Source organism: Aquarana catesbeiana, linkage group LG03 (assembly GCF_042186555.1).
Source record: "Aquarana catesbeiana isolate 2022-GZ linkage group LG03, ASM4218655v1, whole genome shotgun sequence".
NCBI lineage: Eukaryota > Metazoa > Chordata > Amphibia > Anura > Ranidae > Aquarana > Aquarana catesbeiana.
In genome coordinates, this window is record NC_133326.1 from 550,593,576 (window position 1) to 550,615,018 (window position 21,443).

The 21,443-nt window shown below is 45.7% G+C and overlaps 1 protein-coding gene across 1 annotated transcript in view; it reads left to right on the plus strand.

Annotated features, from left to right (window-relative positions):
• RAD52 (RAD52 homolog, DNA repair protein) overlaps positions 1-21,443 on the plus strand; it is a 257,504-nt gene that overhangs the window by 157,700 nt on the left and 78,361 nt on the right. The window contains 2 exon segments of the mRNA XM_073621619.1: positions 1,868-1,983; positions 1,986-2,024. Of these exon segments, the coding sequence (XP_073477720.1) occupies positions 1,868-1,983; positions 1,986-2,024 (155 nt within the window).

The window sequence follows — 21,443 nt, forward strand, 5'->3', positions numbered from 1 at the left end:
CTAAAAGCATTTTTCTCATAGTGCGAGGCAAGGAAATCTCTTCTCAAAGAGTTTGCCATAGGACAAAGCCTTTGTTTTATGCTAGTCCAGCCTGGATCAACTATTGGACCTTTAATTTCCTTTTGGGGGCCAGTTCTCAGCTCTTGCAATTGTTTGTCTTATGCTACTTATTATTAATACATGGTTTATATAGTGCCAGCAATTGGCACAGTGCTTTACAATATAAAGGGAGACAGTACAATTACAGTACAGTTAAATAAAGCTTGTATTTGTTACTACCAGCCGGGTTTGTTTTTGTTTCAGATTTTTAAAATCTTTTTTAATAATGATGTAAAATAAAGTTTTTGTACATGGAGCTTACAATCTAAAGGAGGAGATGCTACAAAAGATAATAGCTGTAGAAGATGATCTGATGGTGGCTTAAATACAGTTTTTAGGTGGAGGTGGGGTTGGCTTCCCTGATTAAATGAGTTTTCGAGGATTGCTTAAAGGTAGACAGGGTAAGAGCTAACCTGGAGTAGGGAGTTCCAGAGGATGGGTGAAGTTCTGGAGAAGTCCTGAATGTGAGTATGGGAGGAGGTAACGAGGGAGCTAGAGAGCAAGATGTCTTGAGAGGAGCGAAGTGAACAATTTGGGTGCTATTTCGAGATGAAGTTGGTGATGTAGATGGGGGCAGTGGTATGGATGGCTTTGTATGTTGTAGTTAGTATTTTTAATTTTTTACCCTGGGCTAGTGGAAGCCAGTGAAAGGATTGGCAGGGAGGGACAGTAGCCATGGAATAACTAGTAAGGTGTAGAAGCCTAGCAGCAGCATTCATGATAGACTGAAGGGGGAATAGCCTGTATAGAGGTAGGCCAGCAAGAAGAGAGTTGCAGTAGTCAAGGTTGGAGATATTCAGGGAGTAAATAAGTTGTTTTGTTGTTGTCGTTAAAATGTGTTACTAAACCCACAACAGTAAAATCAGTCTATATGCAGCATATAATGCTTGTTTTACTTACTGTGGAACTTAAGGTGTTAATCCTCTGCGTTGTGTAAAAAGGTTGTTTTATCCTGTATGCATAGATCCTTCCCTCCCTGCACTGTCAATCTGGGGAAGGCAAGCTAACACAGGCAGAGTAGCCGACCTGCACATGCTCAGATGTGTCTTTTATGCTGAAGAGCACATTTACTTGTTGATCAGAGCTAGCCAGGTCGCATGATATTAACATTACACATGTGGACATGTATACAGGCTGCAGTGGAAATCTCCTCCTTCCTGATCTCTCAGCACTGGAGAAACTATGCAGTTTATCAGGTAACCGTGGTATACAGATCATCCAAATGGTATATAGTAGCAGTATTTTAATGTAAAAAGATGATTTATAAGTTGTAGGCACTGTGGGGAGGGCGGATAAACAATTTTCATATTACTGGGTTTAGTAACACTTTAAGAAGGGGCAAATTCTGGAAATTTTATGGAGGTTAAGGCAGCAAGATTTAGCCAGTGTTTGGATGTGGGGCTTGAAGATGTCAAAGTCTAGGATTTCACCTAGCACCCTAGCGTGTGTGGAGGGACCAATAATTGTGCGATTGATCTCAATTGTAAAGTCATGAGGGGGGTGATCAGGGAGGAGGATATAGCACAAGCTTGATTTTGTTACTGAGTTTGAGGAAATTGTGTGACATCCATACTGTTATGTTGCTCAGTAAATTTGTCTTGCGTGTGGAGATCGAGATGGTGAGCAGGGGAGTGGAGAGATAGATCTGGGTGTCATTGGCGTATAGGTGGTATTGGAAGGCATAGCCTTGGAAACCTTAACCAAGAGGGGGAAATTTTAAGAATTGGAAGCTATTCTTATTTATACAAGACTCTCTCACTCTTTTCAGCTCCAGTTTTGGCTCATCCCTTTCAGTTCTTCAGCCAGAGATGGACGCCACCCATCAACGCAAATTGCGGCAAAAGCAGCTACAGCAGAGATTCCGTGAAGAGATGGAGAAGAAACAGACCAGAGTGCTTCAACATTTCTAGATGAAGGACACAGAGGTGAGAAATGCCAAACAGACTGACTGTTGTGGTGGAAACTGAAGGCTCATTTTCTTATTGATATAATTGTTAAATCCTTTTCTTGAAATCCATTGAGGGACACAGGAATTCTTTAACCTTTGGGTAATAATGTCACCCACAGATGTATTGGACACTGGCAAATCATTATATATTTTTTTTTTACTTACCTGTAAATTCCATTTCTTGAAGTACATCATGGGACACAGAGCATGCTATAATCATGACCAACTGGGTTATGCACCACCTGTAGGTGAGTAGACAAAAAAACAGACAAGAAGTCCTTCCCTACATAACCCCTCCTATACAGGAAGCACTTCAGTTTTGTAGCAAGCAGTGAACCCCCAGAAAGAGGGGAAGGGACCTTGGTGTCCCTTGATGTACTTCAAGAAATGGATTTTACAAGGAAGTACAAAAAATCCAGTTTTCTTTATCATACATCATGGGACACAGAGCAGGCTATAATTGTGACCATGATAAAAAATAGACGCCACTGCCCCCATCTATAGCTGGCCATCTCAGTAAGCAGCATTGGAAGGCTACATAAGGTATAAACAGGGCCAAGGATAAATCCAAGGGGAAAAAAAAACAAGCTTACTTACCGACCAGCTCGCAGACACCCAATAAAACCTGTCTAACAGTATGTGTTAAAAGCAGGGGTTTAGTCTGCACGCATTTGCAAATGCATGCGTAAGCCACAGAGCCTCACCACGGCACCCCGGTATCTGTGGTACCCTAACACTAACTTATAAGTGTCTCCACAGTGGAGGCACATGCATTCTGATGCATAGGTGAGGGCAGGTGGACTGAAGGGGAGCCAGAGGCGGCTCTCTAATTAGGCAAATTAGGTCACTGGCCCCCGTGCCGCTATGATTCCTGTAAGTAAAAAAATGCCGCACCAGTGATCACAGGGGAGGTGAGCAGTGTCAACTCACCCTGTCCTGTACAGGTCCTCTATGATTGTCTATGAGGATGCTCGAATCAGCTCACACACCGCCCGCAGATAATGCTCTCCTCTGCACATCTGCAGATAGGTGTGCTGGAGTGCTGACAGGTGGGCGTGGCAGCGAAGGCAAAACATCTCACTGCTCGCCGTGCTCTGTCCAGAGACTAATAAGCTGCAGACTGCGGGGTTGAATGCTTGGTGAAGCCCCGCCCCCCACGTGTGTTGTGGATTCACCCAGCAATGCAGAGGCTGCTCAGAGCACCTGAGTGTCGGTAGTCTGAGTTCGGGGATTGGGTGAGTCCGATGACAGGGACGATCTGTTTTTCTGCACACTGATACATGACCGCTCTGTTCATCACCCAGCAAACCACTCCTCTTCCATGGATGACCCTCTCCTCCCTGTCTTCATCCTCATCCCTCTCTCTCTCCCGACCTCTCTCTCTCTCCCCGCTCTTCATCCCCATCCCTCCTCCTCGCTCTCTCCTCCTCCCCCTCTCTCCCCCCTCTTCATCCCCATCCCTCTCTCTCTTCCCCCTCTTCTGCCTCTCTCTCCCTCCTCCCCTCTCTTCAGCCCCATCCCTCTCTCTTCCCCCTCCCCCCTCTTCTGCCTCTCTCTCCCTCCTCCCCTCTCTCCCTCCTCCCCTCTCTCCCCCCCTCTCCTCTCTTCCCCACCCTCTCCTCTCTTCCCTTCCCCCTGCTCTCCCCCCTCCTCTCTCTCCCCCCCTCCTCTCTCTCTCCCTCCTCTCTCTCTCTCCCTTCCTCTCTCCCCCCTCTTCATCCCATCTCTCTTCCCCCTTTTCTGCCCCTCTCTCCCCCCTCCCCCTCTCTCCCCCCACTTCTCTCTTCCGCCTCTCTCTCCCTCCTCCCCTCTGTTCAGCCCCATCCTCTCTCTCTCTCTCTCCCCCTCCCCCTCTTCTGCCTCTCTCTTCCCCCTCTCCTCACTTCCCCCGCTCTCTCTCTCCCCCCTCCTCTCTCCCCCCCTCCTCTCTCTGCTCTATCCCCCTCCCTCCTCCTCTCTCTCCCCAATCTTCTCTCACCTCTCACCCTTGTCCCTCTCCCCCCTCATCTCACCCCCTCCCCATTCTTTCTCCCTCCCACCCCTCTGTATACTCATCCCTCTCACTCCCCTCTCCCCCTCCTCTCTCTCCCCCTCTCCTCCTCTTCCACTCTCTCTCTCTCCAATCTTCTCTCTCTCCCCCCTCCCTCTCTTCCCCATCCCGCTCTCCTCTCTTCCCCATCCCTCTCTCCTCTCTTCCCCACCCCTCTCTCCCCTCTTCCCCACCCCTCCCTCCCCCTCCTCTCTCTCCCCTCCCCCCTCCTCTCTCTCCCCTCCCCCTCCTCTCTCTTCTCGCTTCCCCCTCCTCTCACTCCTCTCTTCCCCCCTCTCCTCTCCCCCCCTCTCCTCTCCCCCCCTCTCCTCTCCCCCCCTCTCCTCTCTTCCCCCCCCCCCCTCTCCTCTCTCCCCCCCCCCCCTCTCCTCTCTTCCCCCCCCTCTCTCCTCTCTTCCCCTCCTCTCTCTCTCTCTCTCTCTCTCTCTCTCTCTCTCTCTCTCTCTCTCTCTCTCTCTCTCTCTCTCTCTCTCTCTCTCTCCCCCCCCTCTCTCCTCTCACCCCTCCCACTCTCTCCCCCTCCCTCTTCATCCTCATCCCTCTCTCCCCCTCTCCTTTCTTCCCCCTCCTTTCTTCCCCCCTCCTCCCTCCCCCTCTCCTTTCTTCCCCCTCCTCCCTCCCCCTCTCCTTTCTTCCCCCTCCTCCCTCCCCTCTCCTTTCTTCCCCCCTCCTCCCTCCCCCTCTCCTTTCTTCCCCCCTCCTCCTCCCCCTCTCCTTTTCTTCCCCCCTCCTCCTCTCCTTTCTTTCCCCCTCCTCCCTCTTCCTCCTTTCTCTGTCCCCATCTCCCCCCCCCCCCTTCTCTCTCTCCCCCCCCCCTCTCGCTCCTCCCTCCCTCTCTTCTCCCCTTTCTCTTTCCTCTCTCTCCACTCCTCACTCATCCCTCTTTGTCTCTCACCCCCACACTATTTTGCTCCCCTTTTCTCTGTTTCTCCCCACCTCTCTCCCACCCCCCTTCCCCCACCTCTCTCACATATTTTCCTACTTCCCTCTTTCTCTCCTCTCTTCTTCCCTTTCACCCTACTTGTTCACCCCTTTTGCTCCCCTCTCTCTTTCTCCTCCTCTCCTCCTTCGCCCTCTCTTGACAGGGGAGAGGGAGAGCGGGAGGTAGGCCAAGTTGCTGCACCATGGGCCTCTGGCTTGTACTTGCACCCTGGGCCAAAAGTTGCCAGTCGGCCCCTGCTTTCATTTTTCTCTACACTAGTTTGCCTTTTCCTGACACTGCAGTACAAAGAAATTTAGCAGGTGCTTTTCTGTATTCAGGTTCTCTGACCATAGCAAATGCATTGTCTGTGGCCACAGCAGGTATGGGGCATAGGTTTAGGAAAATAGATGATGGATCTATGGCCTTTGTTAGGTGATTTACGCATAACGCAAAGCTGTCTAGTAAGTGACGTTCACTATACAGAGGTAGCTTGTGTTGCAGTGCATATCCTGGTGAGAGATGATCCAATGACATGCTGGAATCCTTGAGGACTGGCCATGGGTGAATTGCCATCAGTTCATTGTACAATGTACAATGCAATGTATTCATTTTTATTATTATGAGTGGGGCCTCATGTCTAAGTTTTCCCTAAGGCCTCACAAAGCCTAGAGCCGCCTCTGAGGGGAGACCACCCCTTCTTAAAGGTACTGGAGCACACTGAGCACCCAGCATGTAGCTCAATGGCTACCAAGGTGTCAGTGCGTTGCCTGTCCAATATACACGACAGTGATACAAAGAAGACGCCACTGCCCCCATCTATAGCTGGCCATCTCAGTAAGCAGCATTGGAAGGCTACAGTGCCTTGCAAAAGTATTCACCCCCCTTGGCTTTTTACCTATTTTGTTACATAACAGCCCTTAGTTCAATGTTTTTTTTTTATCTGAATTATATGTGATGGATCAGAACACAATAGTCTAAGTTGGTGAAGTAAAATTAGAAAAATACATACATAAAACAATTTTTCAGAAATAAAAACTGATAATTGGCATGTGCGGATGTATTCAACCCCTTTGTTATGAAGCCCATAAAAAGCTCTGGTGCAACCAATTACCTTTAGAAGTCACATAATTAGTGAAATGATGTCCACCTATGTGCAATCTAAGTGTCACATGATCTGTCATTACATATACACATCTTTTTGAAAGGCCCCAGAGGCTGCAACACCTAAGCAAGAGGCACCACTAACCAAACACTGCCATGAAGACCAAGGAACTCTCCAAACAAGTAAGGGAAAATGTTGTTGAGAAGTACAAGTCAGGGTTAGGTTATTAAAAAAAAATATCCATATCCTTAATGATCCCTAGGAGCACCATCAAATCTGTCATAACCAAATGGAAAGAACATGGCACAACAGCAAATCTGCCAAGAGATGGCCGCACACCAAAACTCACGGACCATGCAAGAAGGGCATTAATCAGAGAAGCAGCACAGAGACCTAAGGTAACCCTGGAGGAGCTGCAGAGTTCCACAGCAGAGACTGGAGTATCTGTACATAGGACAACAATAAGCCATACACTCCATAGAGTTGGGCTTTATGGCAGAGTGGCCAGAAGAAAGCCATTACTTTTAGCAAAAAACAAAATGGTACGTTTTGAGCTTGCAAAAAGGCATGTGGGAGACTTCCAAAATGTATGGAGGAAGGTGCTCTGGTCTGATGAGACTAAATTTGAACTTTTTGGCCGTCAAAGAAAACGCTATGTATGGCGCAAACCCAACAGATCACATCACCCAAAGAACACCAGCAGTCGGGACTGGGAAACTGGTCAGAGTTGAGGGAAAGATGGATGGTGCTAAATACAGGGATATTCTTGAGCAAAACCCGTACCAATCTGTGTGTGATTTGAGGCTAGGACGGAGGTTCACCTTCCAGCAGGCTAATGACCCCAAACACACTGCTAAAGCAACACTTGAGTGGTTTAAGGGGAAACATGTAAATGTGTTGGAATGGCCTAGTCAAAGCCCAGACCTCAATCAAATAGAAAATCTGTGATCAGACTTAAAGATTGCTGTTCACAAGCGCAAACCATCCAACTTGAAGGAGCTGGAGCAGTTTTGCAAGGAGGAATGGGCAAAAATCCCAGTGGTAAGTTGTGGCAAGCTTATAGAGTCTTATCCAAAGTGACTTAGAACTGTGATAGCTGCAAAAGGTGGCTCTACAAAGTATTGGATTTAGGGGGGTGAATAGTTATGCACATTGACTTTTTCTGTTATTTTGTCCTATTTTTTTGTTTGCTTCACAATAAATAATAATAAAAAAAATCTTCAAAGTTGTATGCATGTGCTGTAAATTAAATGATGTAAATCTTCAAACAATCCATGTTAATTCCAGGTTGTGAGACAACAAAACACGAAAAATGCCAAGGGGGGTGAATACTTTTGCAAGGCACTATACATAAGGTATAAACAAGGCCAAGGATAAATACAAGGGAAAATACCAAGCTTACTTATCGTGACCATCTGCAATGACGCTGAGGGGAGGGGGGCACAGAACAAAACCATTATCAAGCCCAAGGAAACTATTCTGCAGCCCACAATACACAGACGCAGTATCCCCTGCGGGGATCCTCTTACATCCACTTGGTAAAACCTTGTAAAAGTATGTACCGAAGACCAGGTTGCAGACCTGAGCCACTGACGCCTGATGCCGGATAGCCCAAGAAGCTCCTACACTCCTAGTAGAGTGCTCTTTTACTTGAAAAGGCAAGATCTTACCCTTCAGGCCATAGGCCTGAGTAATTAACTGACGGATCCATCATGAAATTGTCGCTTTTGATGCCATTTGTCCTTTCCTAGGACCTTCCAGGAGAACAAACAATGAGTCTGACTGGAGAAAAGACAAAACGTGACCAATCACATACTTTTTGGGGGTGCAAATTTCTGGCTTCACACCAGAACACATAAGACTTCCAAGTCCTTTAAAAAATCTTTCTAGATGCAGGCTACCTAGCCTTCAGTACAGTAGAGACAACCGGCCCAGAGACTCCTCGATCTGTCAGCACCTGGGCTTCATTAGCCATGCTGTCAGACCCAGCGATTGTGAAGCAGGGTGTAATGCTGTATACTGAGACAGAAGGTCTGGCTGGACCTAAAGTGCCAAAGGGCTGTCTACTGCCAAGGTCACTATGCCGTCAAGATTATTAGCATTACTTATTCCTGGATCCTGCACAATAAATGTGGAAGCAGTTGAACGGGTGGGAGAGCGTAAATCCCATGGCGCTACTAGAACATCCACCCCTATCGCCTGCAGATCTCTTGTCCTGGAGACAAATCTGCCTACCTTGTTGTTGAACCTGGGTGCCAGGAGATCAACGTCTGGGGTACCCGACACTTGAGAAATTGCACTGAATACCTCGGAATAAAGAATATTCTCCCAGAATCAACCGCTGGGGCCTGAGAAAGTCGTCTTGCCAGTTCTCTACCCCCTGGATGTGTACAGCTGACAGAGCCAGTGTTCTGCCGAGAAAGGTCCCCCGTTGGATAGTGTCCGCCCTGTACTGCGCTTGCGCAGTACGGAGGACAAAGGAGATGCTGAAAGTCTCCAAACACGAACAGCTGTTCATCAGCTGTACATTGTGCCACACTCTCCCGATGCCCCTGCAACTCTGCAAGGAGCGGGTGTAGGGGCGGATGCATACAGAAGAGGCCGCATGATGGGCAGAGCTCATATGATGGGGGTGGATTTCTCAAAGGGGCGGATGTATTATTGAGAAGCATGTAAGGAGCGGATGCCTACAGAAGAAGCCATATTTTACAATGATGGGCAGAGTTGATAAGTTTGGGCTGGTTTTTGGGGTGGTTTTATCAATAAACTACACGTCAAAACCTACCCTTCAATTGTGTAAAGACTCCCCGCAAAGATCCGCTCCTTTGAGAAATCCACCCCCATCGTATGAGCTCTGCCCATCATGCGGCCTCTTTTGTATGCATCCGCCCCTACACCCGCCCCTTGCAGAGTTGCACGAGCATCGGGAGCGTATGGCACAATGTAGTCTTAATTGCGCAGGTGCCGTGTACAGTTGATGAACAGCTGTTCATGTTCGGAGACTTTCGGCGTCTCCTTTGTCCTCCGTACTGCGTAAGCACTGCGCCTGCGCAGTACAGGGCGGACACTATCCGAAGGGCGACCTTACTCGACAGGACACCGGAACATGACGTTCTACCCATGTTGGAATATGATTCACCTTCTTTTGGGCAGCCTGACTCCTGGTGCCACCCTGATGATTAATATATGCCATTAATATTAATATATAAGCCGTGGCATTGTTGGACTGAACCCTGACTTGGAAGATCCTGCAACTAGTCTGTCCAATGACTTTGTGACAATCGAACGGTCCAAAGCTCCAGAATGTTGATGTATAACATCCTTTCCTGAGGGGACCACGTCCCATGTCCCCTATACCATGACAGATCCCAGAATGGCACCCCATCCTTTCAGGCTGGCATCGGTAGTCACTACCCTCCAGACTACTGGAAGGAATGACTTCCTCTTTTCCAGGTTCTGGGGAACCATCTACCAGTTTAATGACTGGTAGATAGGGAGATCTGGCAATCCAGACACTGCACTTTCCTGTTCCAAATGAAGCATTGCAGACACGCTCTGCCCTAAACATAGAAATGACGATCTCTTAGCAACAGATCGTCTAGGTACCCCAGAAAACACACTGGGGCTAAGACTTTTGTAAATACTCAAGGAGCTGTGGCCAGCCCAAAAGGCAAGGACACAAACTGAAAATGCTGTTCTTCCATTGCAAATCGTAAAAATCTTTGAGCAGGAACAATTGGCACATGGAGATAGGCGCCTTTGATGTCTATGGACGCCACAAAATCTCCTTTCTGCAGTGAGGCCACCACTGACTGCACGGATTTGAACCTTTAGAAACCTGTTTAGACCTTTGACGTCCACAATTGGCCCCATGTCTCTATTTGGCTTTGGGACCGTGAAAAGATTGGAATAAAAGCCCATTAATTTTTAGTTCAATGGAACCGCCTTGATTACTCTCCATGCCAATAACTGATTGCGTGCCTGAAACAAGGAAGCTCTTCCTTGCTGATTTGCAGGTACGTTTGACCTCATAAACTGAGGAGGAGGAAGAAGCTGAAATTCCAACTTGTACCCCTGAGAGATTGTGGAAATTACCCACTTGTCCAATACAACCTCTCTCTCGGCACCTGAAAAATCCAGCAATCTCCCTCCCACCCTACATAGTGAAGAAGACTTGGACTCTGGCTTGAATTATTTAGCCAATCAGGGTTTTCTCTGCCCCTGGCTCTGCTTTTTCCCTCTGGATCCAGTCACCTGTGAGTGCCAAAAGGGCTGTCTGGATAATGAGGTACTAGCTGCCGAAGCAGCAGATCCCCTATAAGCCCAACTCTTGCTCTTCTTTTTAAGTGGCAAAAGGGAACGCTTCCTATCTGAGATCTTTTAGATGTATTTATCCAAATCCTCACCAAATAAGTGATCCCCATGAAAAAAAGTCAGCCAACATTTTTTTACAGTGTAGCTTAGCAGACCAACTTTTTAACGACAGTACCCTGCACATGTGAACCGACACTAAGGCCATCCGCAAAATCTGCTGGATAGAGTCCACCACAAAACATAAGGCCTGAGGCAATTCTGTAAATTCCTTACGAGTGTCACCCCCTTGTGCGGTGGGACCTTTCTTACCAATTGCTTAAGACAATTCTTTAGGCTTTGGTAAACAGCAGCAGACTGCATTGCAAAAGAAGCCTTCAGAAGGGATTCTAGCTTCTTATCTACTGAATCTTTGAAAACCTGGGCTTTATCCATCGGATAAGTTACATTTTTATTAGGGCAGGAGATGGCTGCATCCACTGTAGGAACTTCTCTTCTATAGGATAAACCTATAGATTCTACCAGAGGCAACATAATGTCAGAGCGAACCATTTTAGAAAGGGACTGCACTAGTACTTTCTGTGCCTGAGATACAGATAAGGCCTGTGTCTCCCTAGAAAGGCAAAAACTACCTACAGAGTCTTAACCCCATCATGTTCCTATGCAAAACCAAAAAAGCTGTTTGCAGGTTAAGGCCACCAGTTCAGACACTTGCCTCATATAAAATAAAATAAAATGGGGTCCCTACCCTTAAAGTGATTGTAAACAATTACTTTGTAAACCAACCCTTTAGGTTTAAAATAGAAATGAAAGGCAGAACATTTTTTTTTATAGATATAAATTAAATTAAAAATCCCTTTTTTTTCCTCTTCTTTTTTTTTTTTTTAATTTTTAATAAATTATGACATTCCCTCAGTTCATGTTCAGACATGTGCTCAGCTGCATAAGAGCTAGGCGGAGGAGGAGCAGCAGCACACTGTGCTTGCAGTGAATGGCTGTGCAGCGGGGGCGTGTCAGGACAAGTCTGATCATTGGAGGAGAGGAGGCTGAGTTCCCAGCATAGCTAGAGAACTGACCATGCTGTGCCCTCCTGCTTAGTGTGGTCAGTTTTTAATAGGAAAGCAAGGGGACTAGCAGGAACACCAGGGATTTCACATGAAGGAAGCAATACAAAGAGAACAGGATACATACAAGTACATGGTACAGCAGGTACATTTTAGGAATATGAAATGTTGGTAACAAACGCTTTATATGCACCTAAGTGAAATAATTAAAGTGATGCTGCTTCCCCTTTTTAAGTGTTTAACAACACTCAAAATAATGTACAAAGGTAAAGCGCTTCACCATTAACCACTTGCTAACTGCTCTAAAGCACTTTTACTTCTACAGGGCAGCAGCTGTGGGCAAGATCACGTATATGTATGTGACTGTGCACTTCTGCCTGTGGGGGCATGCACCGCCGCCAGGCTGCTTGTGCTGTGAGATGTCCTCCAATCATCGGTAAGACACAGAGAAATGAGAGATGCCTATGTAAACGAGGCATTTCTCGGTTCTGATGGGGGGAATGGGCTGATCCTGTGTGTTTGCAAAACAGGGACTAGAATCAATATCTTCCCCTAGTAAAAGCATTACACTGTGTACACAAAAACACTGTCTAGGCACACAGTTAACCCTTTGATCACCCTAGATGTTTAACACCTTCCCAGCCCGTGTCAGTAGTACAGTGACAGTGCATATTTTTAGCACTGATCACTGTGTTGGTGTCACCTGTTCCCGCGTGTCAAAAGGGTCAGTCATTGTCTGATAGTCTGCCGCAATATCGCAGTCCTGCTATAAGTTGCTGATCGCTCACTTTTTTTTTTTTTTTACCAAATACATGTAGCAGAATACAAATTGGCCTAAATGTATGAAGAAATTTTGATTGAAAAATTTTTTTTTGATGTGTTTCATCTCAGAAAGTAAAAAATATTGTGGTTTTTTTTTTTTTCTTTTCAAAATTGTCTATTTTTTGCGCTATAAAAAAAAAAAAAAAAAGTGCAGTGGTGATCAAATAACACCAAAAGGAAGCTCTGTTTGTGGGAAAAAAAATGACATAAATTATTTGGGTACAGCGTTGCACGACCATGCAATTGTCAGTTAAAATCACGCAGTGCTGTGTCGCAAAATATGGCCTGGTCATGAATTATTGTGCACCTGTATGCTGTGCATTATCATCTTATTACACAAATAAAAGTCCATTTAATGTCCATAATCCTAATTGAAAAGATTACATCCCATCACCGTGCAGCTGAAAATGTGTGTCTTTTTTCTTATATCAATATGTGCTCTACGTCGTAAAGTCTAAAATGCAAGCTTGCCGGACAAATGGCCAAAAATGGCCCAATCAGCATGTCGCAAAACTATATCCTCCAGAAATGGGGGAAAAGGTATTTAACACTCCAGCAGTATCCAGGCATCTGAAACCTCTCTCTATTGTAAACCACATTATCAGATACCATGTGAAAGAAAGATCCTTCTAGTATAGTAATTTTTATTGAATAAACCCACAAATAAGACAAAATGGCAACACACTCACATGGAATGGTACCAGAATAGCACCAATGCAAACATCCTGTGGTAAACAAAACGAGAGTGCTCTGCCACTCCTAGACATGGAGTCGGCATGCGTTCCATGGACTGGAATAACTGCCAACCAGAAGTGACATCACAAAGAGATCCGGAGCTGATGACAGCTGCCCCGCCTAAACGGGTTTTGCACTGTAGTGTCCTCGGGAAGCGTGGAATACATGCTGACTCCATGTCTAGGAGCAGCGGTTCGCTCCCCTTCTGTTTTTAACAGGCTGTTGGAATGGTGTCAGAATAGCACCAATGCAATGTGAATGTATTAGCGTTTTGTCTTATTTGTGGGTTTATTCAATAAAAATGACAACACTATAAGGGTCTTTCTTTCGCATGTTATCTGTCACTATCATTTACAATGATAGACGTCTTCTCTGGATCGCCCCATGTGCCCTTTCTCTCGTTAAATTGGACACTGATGACAACAGATGCTAGCCTGTTGGGATGAGGATGTTTGTTCGGGTCAGCGACAGTACAGGGATCTTGGTTGCTGCAGGAATCTTGGCTTCCTATCAACATCTTGGAAATCAGAGCTGTTCGCATTGCACTTCAGAGGTGGACAAGCTGCCTTTGAGGCCTTGTCGGCAGTTCAGTGGATAGAAACTTGGCAGGTGGATTTTGTCATTCACTAGTCAACAGATAGTGTGGTCCAGAAATGTTTTGGGACATCTGTCTGAAATAGGGAACACTGGATGTGGATCTCTTGGTATCAAGATTCAACCAAAAGGTTCGTGTCTCAGTCACGGTATCAGAGAACTTTTCTGGTGGATGTGCTGGGGACCCTAAAGAATCTGTTCTCCCTGATGTTTGGCTTTCCTCAACTAAAGATCCTCCGTCATCTGCCTCACCGGATAGAGTCCAAAGGAATTCCAGTAATACTCGCGGCCCCAATTGGGCAAGAAAAACTTGATATATGGATGTACTGCAGCTTCTAGGGCACATTTTGTGGCCATTACCAGATCGTCCGGACCTCCTGTCTGAGGGTCTTGTGTTCCATCCTGCTTTTTGGTCACTGGCTTTGATGGCTTGGCTGTTCGAGCCCAAGTCCTGAAAGACAGATGTCTGGCTGAATCGGTCACACCTATGCTTTTAAGTGCCAGAAAATCAACTTCTCAGAAGATTTATCACCGCACCTGGAAGGTTTATTTTGCATGGAGTGAATGGCAAGAGGTTACCCTTGACAATTCCCCATGGGATGTGTCTTGGCCTTTCTGAGGTTGGGGTTGGATCAGGGCCTTAGTACAGTAAGGGTCAAATATCAGCCTTGGCTATTCTTTCAATTACTTTCAATTACTAATTGCATTGCACTCCCCGGTGAAGGCTTTTGTGCAGGAGATGTGTAATAAAGGGTTAACCTTTTATTACTTCCAGGTTCCTATGTTAAACCTTTCAGAGATGTGGATGTGGTACATAAATTCAAACAGCTCAAAAGTAGTATAATATAAGAAATTTGCTTGGTTTAAAGATGTAATACAGATGATAAAAATAGACAAAATACAGCATCAGTTAGGTCCAGGGAACCCCATAGTTTCATTTGAAATTTCTGAAAGTGACAGTCTTTTCCCAGGCGCTTTATCCTTTAGCAGTATATATAACTAATTGCAGGGTCCTTGACTACGGTTAAAACCAATTTTAGCCAAACAATCATAAAAACAGAAAGGAATGTGATAACACATAAAATGTCAGAGGGTCACAGGTATGATAAAAATGCTGTAAATTTAAGAATGCTTTCAGAAATAGAAGTGTTAATGGTTTATTTTTACCAATTAACAAAATGGATAGTAAACAAAAAAGAAAAATCCAAATCAAATTATTCAATCCCCTGCAGATTTTGTAAGCTTGCCCACTTACAAAGAAATAAAGGGTCTCTATTTTTTTTATAAATTGAGTTGCAGTTCAGTGGGTAAAAATAACTATTTGATGCTCAAGCAAAACATGACTTCGTACTTGATGGAGAAACCCTTGTCGCCAAGCACAGAGGTAAGATGTTTCTTGTAGTTAGTGACTAGGTTTGCAAACATCTCAGGAGGGATTTTGGTCCACTCTTCTTTACAGATCATCTCTAAATCCTTAAAGAGGAACTGCAGTCTGCTCACATAATTTGCAATAAAAACATCTTTACCATTCTGAAGCTTCAAAGTGAAACCACTTTGCACATTATTTTATATATACTGTGATTCTGTACTTGCCAAATATGCTGCAGAAATATCCCTCCACTGAGTCTGGCTGCAATCAACTATGGGCAGCTGAAGCTGCTGCCTGTTCACTTCCTGGATTTACACAGGAACACAGAGGCGCACCTCCACCTCTCTCTCGTTGGCCCTCTTATGACTCACCCCCCCCTCCCTTCCTTGCAAACTCTCACGAGAGTGAGGGAGAGAGCTGTGCATGATGTCATAAGCTTAGGCTTTTTTCCAGACAAGAAATGGACTGTATAAGGTGTTTCCTGGCAGAAAAAAAAAGTTAAAACAACAAGGGCAGAAGATATAATAGATGGAAAGATGAAAAAATGACTGAAGTTCTGCGTTAAGGTTTCTTGGCTGTGGCTTGGCAATTCAAAGTTTCAGCTCCCTCCATAAATTTCCTGTAGGATTAAGGTCTGGAGACTGACTAGGCCACTCCATGAGCTTACTGTGCTTTTGCTTGAGCCACTCTTTTTTTGCCTTGGCCGTATGTTTTGGGACATTGTCACGCTGAAAGACCCATCATTGACACATCTTCACTGTTCTGGCTGAGGGAAGAAGGTTCTCATCCAAGATTTTACAATACATGGCCCCATCCATTGGTCCCTCAATGCGGCAAAGTCGGCCTGTACCTTTAGCAGAGAAACAGCCCGAAAGCATCATGTTTTCACTTCCATGCTTGACTATAGGGATGGTGTTCTTAGGGTCATAGTCAGCATTTTTCTTCCTCCAAACACGGAGAGTCCCCCTCCTCAGGAAGACACATGTACAGTCATGCCAATGAACATCTAAATGATTCAGAGAAGGATTGGGAGAAAGTACTGTGGTCAGATGAGACCAAAATTGAGCACTTTGGCATTGACTCAACTTGCCGTGTTTGGAGGAAGTAAAAACAACCCATTCAGTTAAAAAAGAAATGAAACGCAAAACATTTTTTTATAGATATAAAAAAAATTATAAATACCCCCCCCCCCTTTTTTTTTTTTTGTATATATATTATCAAATTCCCTCTGTTCTCAGCTGCATAAGAGCTGGAGGGAGAAGAAGCAGCAGCACACTGAGCTTGCTGGCTGTGCAGCGGGGGCATGTCTGGACAAGCCTGATCGTTGGAGGAGAGTACACTGAGTTTCCAACATAGCTAGAGAGCTAACCACAGTGTGCTTTCCGGCCTAGTGTGGTCAGTTTTTTTAATAGAAAAGCAAGGAGACTGGTAGGAACAACAGGGTTTCACATAAAGGAAGCAATACAGAGAGAACAGGATACTTTCTCATACAAGTACATAGTACAGCAGCCACATATCAGGAACATGGAGTGTTGGGGGTTACAAACTCTTTAAATTTAAACTGTTGATCATGTACAAAAATCTACTACAAACCAGATAGCAGTTATATGTAAGATCCAGATTTAAACCTTTAAATGTACTTTACTTACACTTTCTCTTCCTGTATTGTGCATATCCTGTGGATTTTTTAAAAACTTGCTATGAATGTATGTGCACTCCACCAGTGGTTGCGCGTTACAATTCCACTACAATGACACTGGCAGAATGTGCCAGAATGTTACACATTGGCACTGCTGCTAAAGTCCTACTTGAGTACACACAGGAAAGGACAGTCCAGGAACATACACAAAAACATTTTAATTTAAATGTTTGGGTTCAGACACCCTCCAAGGCATTGAAGTTAAGTTTACTATTCGAAATGTGGATACAATATTACTCTCAATAATGTTGTCTGTTGTTGTTTCAGATTCAGCTTAAACATAGAAAAACTTTTAGATAGCTATCATGCAGCATCAAGATTATAAGCTGCTCTGTTGTACACTTGATCTTAAAGTCGTTCTAAAGTTTTAAAGTGGATGTAAACCCACCACTCACCCAGTATAAACGAATGGCACAGTATTAATGTTCATATACACACAAGCCTCTTGCATGTATCCCTACCTTGCTAATGTCACCCCCATCAGCAGTAGGAGCCCCACAAAACTCTGGAATCTGTGGGTGGGTCTCTTTGCCGAAGCTCGTTGACGGAGTCGTGATGTCACAAGACTTCCTGCCCACCTCTACACTCTCCTATTACCCTATTCCTGAGTTTTGAGTAACATCCACTCAAAACTCAGGAAAGGCACCACATTAATTCAGCATGTCCAATCATGCTGAGGTGTGGAGCAGCCAATCCTGGGAGAGCTGGAGAAGAAAGGCGGGGGGGTTGTGAAGCTGGAATCTTAACACACTCTCTCTCTGCTCTAATATCATTCATGAGAGAAAAAAAATCAGATGTTAGTCACATCAGTGGGGGAAGTGGTGACACAAACTTATCTGTGTCTTTTTTTTTTTTAAATCTTTTTATTGAGTATAAGACCTACAAACAGAAAAACAACAGTAAACCCGCTACAGCATTGGGACTAGATCCACGCAGAGGCCAGTGCCAGCCGGCAATTGGGATGCTTCCATCATTAGTGACATACAGCTGTAGCACGTCTACAAGAAAAGAACAAACAACCTAGTGATGTATTGGCTCCTGCTCAATTGAAATAGCTAAGGATCAGATAATTAATTCGAGACCCAAGGGACAATAATAGATATCAAATAAACCCATATCAGAGATTACAATACAAAAGAGTCACCCAAAGTATCAAAATCACATCCACCCGTAGAGTGGTATGTACATGCTCAATCAGTCTGCGGTTGCCGTGGAGGCCTCCGCCAGCCATTTGGCCCACACTCTACCGTATTTTTTGGGGCATCCTCTATTTTGGTAGGTTTCCTTATAGAGTGGTAGTACTTTATTGACATGTGTTTTCCATAGCAATATTGATGGCGGGGCACGTTTTTTCCAGCAGAGAGTGATGATTTTTCTGGCATAGAAAATCAGGAGTCCTATCAGAGTTCTCTCTGCTATCCTGGGGGCTAATTCTACTAAGCCTAGAAGGCGTATCTGTGGGGTTGGGGCTGTATCTATTCCCACCACTTCTTGTTTTACAGATTTTACTTGTGACCAGTAGTTTTGAATTGCTGGGCAGGACCAGAAGATGTGTATAAAATCGCCCGGATCCCCAGTACACATCCAACACTCCAGGGAGGTTCTCATTTTATGCAAGCTATACAGGGTAATATATGCCCGGTGTAGTATTTTGTACTATATGAGGCGGTCACTAAGTGAGACCAGAATTTTGAAGGGGAAGTCCCACATGTCCTCCCAATCCTCGGAGTCCAGTCCCTGAATGTCTTGTGTCCATCGCTGACGGAACTTTAACAGAGGAAACTCTAAGGAGATGTGCATAGAGGACCGAAGTCGGTTTCCTGGTGCATTCATATCTTGTGACCCTCTCCAGATCGGATTGCACTATTTGCGTGTCGGGTAATATTTGGGCTTTAAACGCATGAGACAGTTGCATATAACGAAATAAATGCGAGGGGGGAACATTATTGTGGCATACTAGATGATTGAAGGGGTGTATTGCCGTGCCGGTGGTGAGGTCAGATATCAGTTTAATACCACATTTGGCCCATATTTTGGGGTCTGGTAGTGAGTAAAGATGGGGTAAGGCTGGGTTGTTCCATAGGGGGGCATGTGGGGAGACTGCATTCCGTGGGAACTTCTCAAGTCCCAGTCCTGCCTTCCAGGCCTTTAGAGTCGTGTGCATGGAGGTGGTCAAGTCATATGGAGCCTTGGGACCTCGAAGGGGTAAATGTGTTAGGGCCTCCACAGAACGGACTGCCGCAGCCTCCAGAACTGCCACGGGGTTGAACGCGTCTGGCACTAGCCACCAAACTGCCGTGACCAGCTGAGCTGCCAGAAAATATTTCTGGCAGTCCAGAAACGCCACCCCCCCGCGACACTGGACGCATCAGTGTGGACAGTTTAAATTTAGGGGGGTTTGAGCCCCAGAGGAAGGAGGAGAACATTCGGTTCAATTTCGTAAAAAATGAGCAAGGTATCCATTGTGGGGAATTACGGAATAGGTATGTAAATTTAGGTATGATTTTCATTTTAATTAAGTTAATGTGTCCTAATAAGGATAGAGGAAGGTTCTCCCAGGCTTTTAGTTTGGCTTTGACTCCTTGGACCACCGGGTCTAGGTTAAGGGGGATAAAGCTGGATGCGTCTCTCAAGACGTGCACCCCCAAGTACACCATTTCGTCTACCCATTGCAGTTGGAGATCTGGTGAGGCTAGTCTTTTTGCCTCAGGGTCAATAGCTAGTAATTGGGATTTTGTCCAGTTCACCTGTAATACTGTTATTTTGAAGAATTCAGTCAATACTTGCAGCACTCCTCTAAGGGAGGAGTCTGCATCGTTCAGAAAGGGTAGGAGGTCATCCGCATACGGAACTACCCTCTCCTCCAGCCACGCTATTTTTAGTCCTTTTATGTGGGGCGGGACCCGCGGTGCCTCCACCACCGGTTCCATAGCTATTGTGAACAGTGCTGAAGAGAGAGGGCAGCCCTGCCTGGTAGCCCTGGACAGTGAGAAGGGGGGAGAGATGTCACCCCCCAGTCTGATGGCTGCCTTCAGGGATTTGTATGTAGTTTGCAGCCACGCAATAAAAACCAACGGAAATCCCATCCTCCGCAGAGTTTCCCAGAGAAATGGGCATTCGATCGAATCGAATGCCTTTTCGATATCAAAGGAGGCAACCGTTCTAGTGCCCACATTGTCGTGTATGGCATGCAAGTTGGTGAATAGTCTGCGGAGGTTAATATCCGTTGATTTATGGGCCATGAATCTGGTCTGTGTCTATAATAGAGGGCAGAAGTGGGTTGAGTCTAACAGTAATTAATTTAGATAAGATTTTGAAATCAATGTTGAGAAGTGCTATGGGCCTGTATGAGGCGCACTGTTTGGGATCTTTATTGGGCTTAAGGATTAGAATAACATGCGCATCTGCCATGGAGGGTTGGAGCGCTCCCTCCTCCAGACATTGGGTATACAGGTCTGCCAACAGGGGGGCTAGGAGGTCCGCATGAGACCGGTAGAATTCAACGGGTAGACCATCAGGGCCCGGGACCTTCCCAGTTGCCAATGAGTTAATAATAGCATGTACTTCCTCTGCAGTGATAGGCCTGACCAGATATGACCTCTCCTCGTCTGAGAGCCACCCCAAGGCCAGGGGGTCCAGGAGAGGTGCCATCTCGCCAGGAGTCATATCCTGAGGGAGCGTAGTACTGTATAGTGTCTGATACTCCTTCAGGATACCCTTTTGGGATGTAATAGATTCACCTGTAGGAGAGACCAATTCGGGGATCAGAGTCATAGGGGTGTCGTGATGAGACATCATTGCTAGCAGTCTACCATTTCTATCACCCTGCTCAAAGAATCTTTGTTTGGTGTGGAATAACTCTAAACGTGTGATCTCAGTGAGATGGGGTTGGAGATCTTTTTGTGGACTGCAGCCGTTCGAAATTGGAGACCGAGGGGTCAGACCCGTAAGTGGCTGATGCATCTTCAATCTCCCCTTCCAAACGCGTTGTGCTCGCTTGTTGATTTACCTTCACCGCCTTAATTGCTGACATATAGTGTCCTCTAGTGAACGCCTTGAAGGTGTCCCAGACTGTGGGAAGAGAGGATGACCCCGCGCATGTTCCCAAAATTCACGTAATGTTTGTGGGGTCTGCCCTGATATCTCATCATGGGAGATCCAGTGGGCCGCAAAGCGCCACATGGAGCCACTGCCTTTTTCTCGGGTCTGCATAGTGATCTATGGGGAGTGATCAGAAAGTCCACTAGGTAGGTAGGTTGCCTCCACTATGTCAGTTAACATAAGTCGATTTGCGAACGCATAATCAATTCTGGAGGAGGTTTTATATGAGGTAAAAAAACATTAAGCTTTAGTCTGGGGATGTAACCACCTCCATACCTCAGTAACCCCTGCCGAGTGTGTCCACCCCAGCAGGTCCCCCGTAGAGGACTGTGATGGTGTGGGCCTGTCAAGATCAGGGGAGAGGGTGTCGTTGAAGTCTCCTAGGATTAACAATTTAGCTGGACAATACGGGGTAATCCTCTCCAAAATAGTGTACAGCACTTCCGGTTTGAAAGGTGGTGGGATATAAACTCCTACTATAATATACCTTTGTAGCCAGGCCGTCAATACCACAATTACAAATTTGCCATAGGGGTCTGTATGGACTGCCTCAACTTTACACGGGTAGGATTTATTTATCAGTATTGAGACCCCCCTGGCATATGAGGAATACGTGGCATGAAAAGT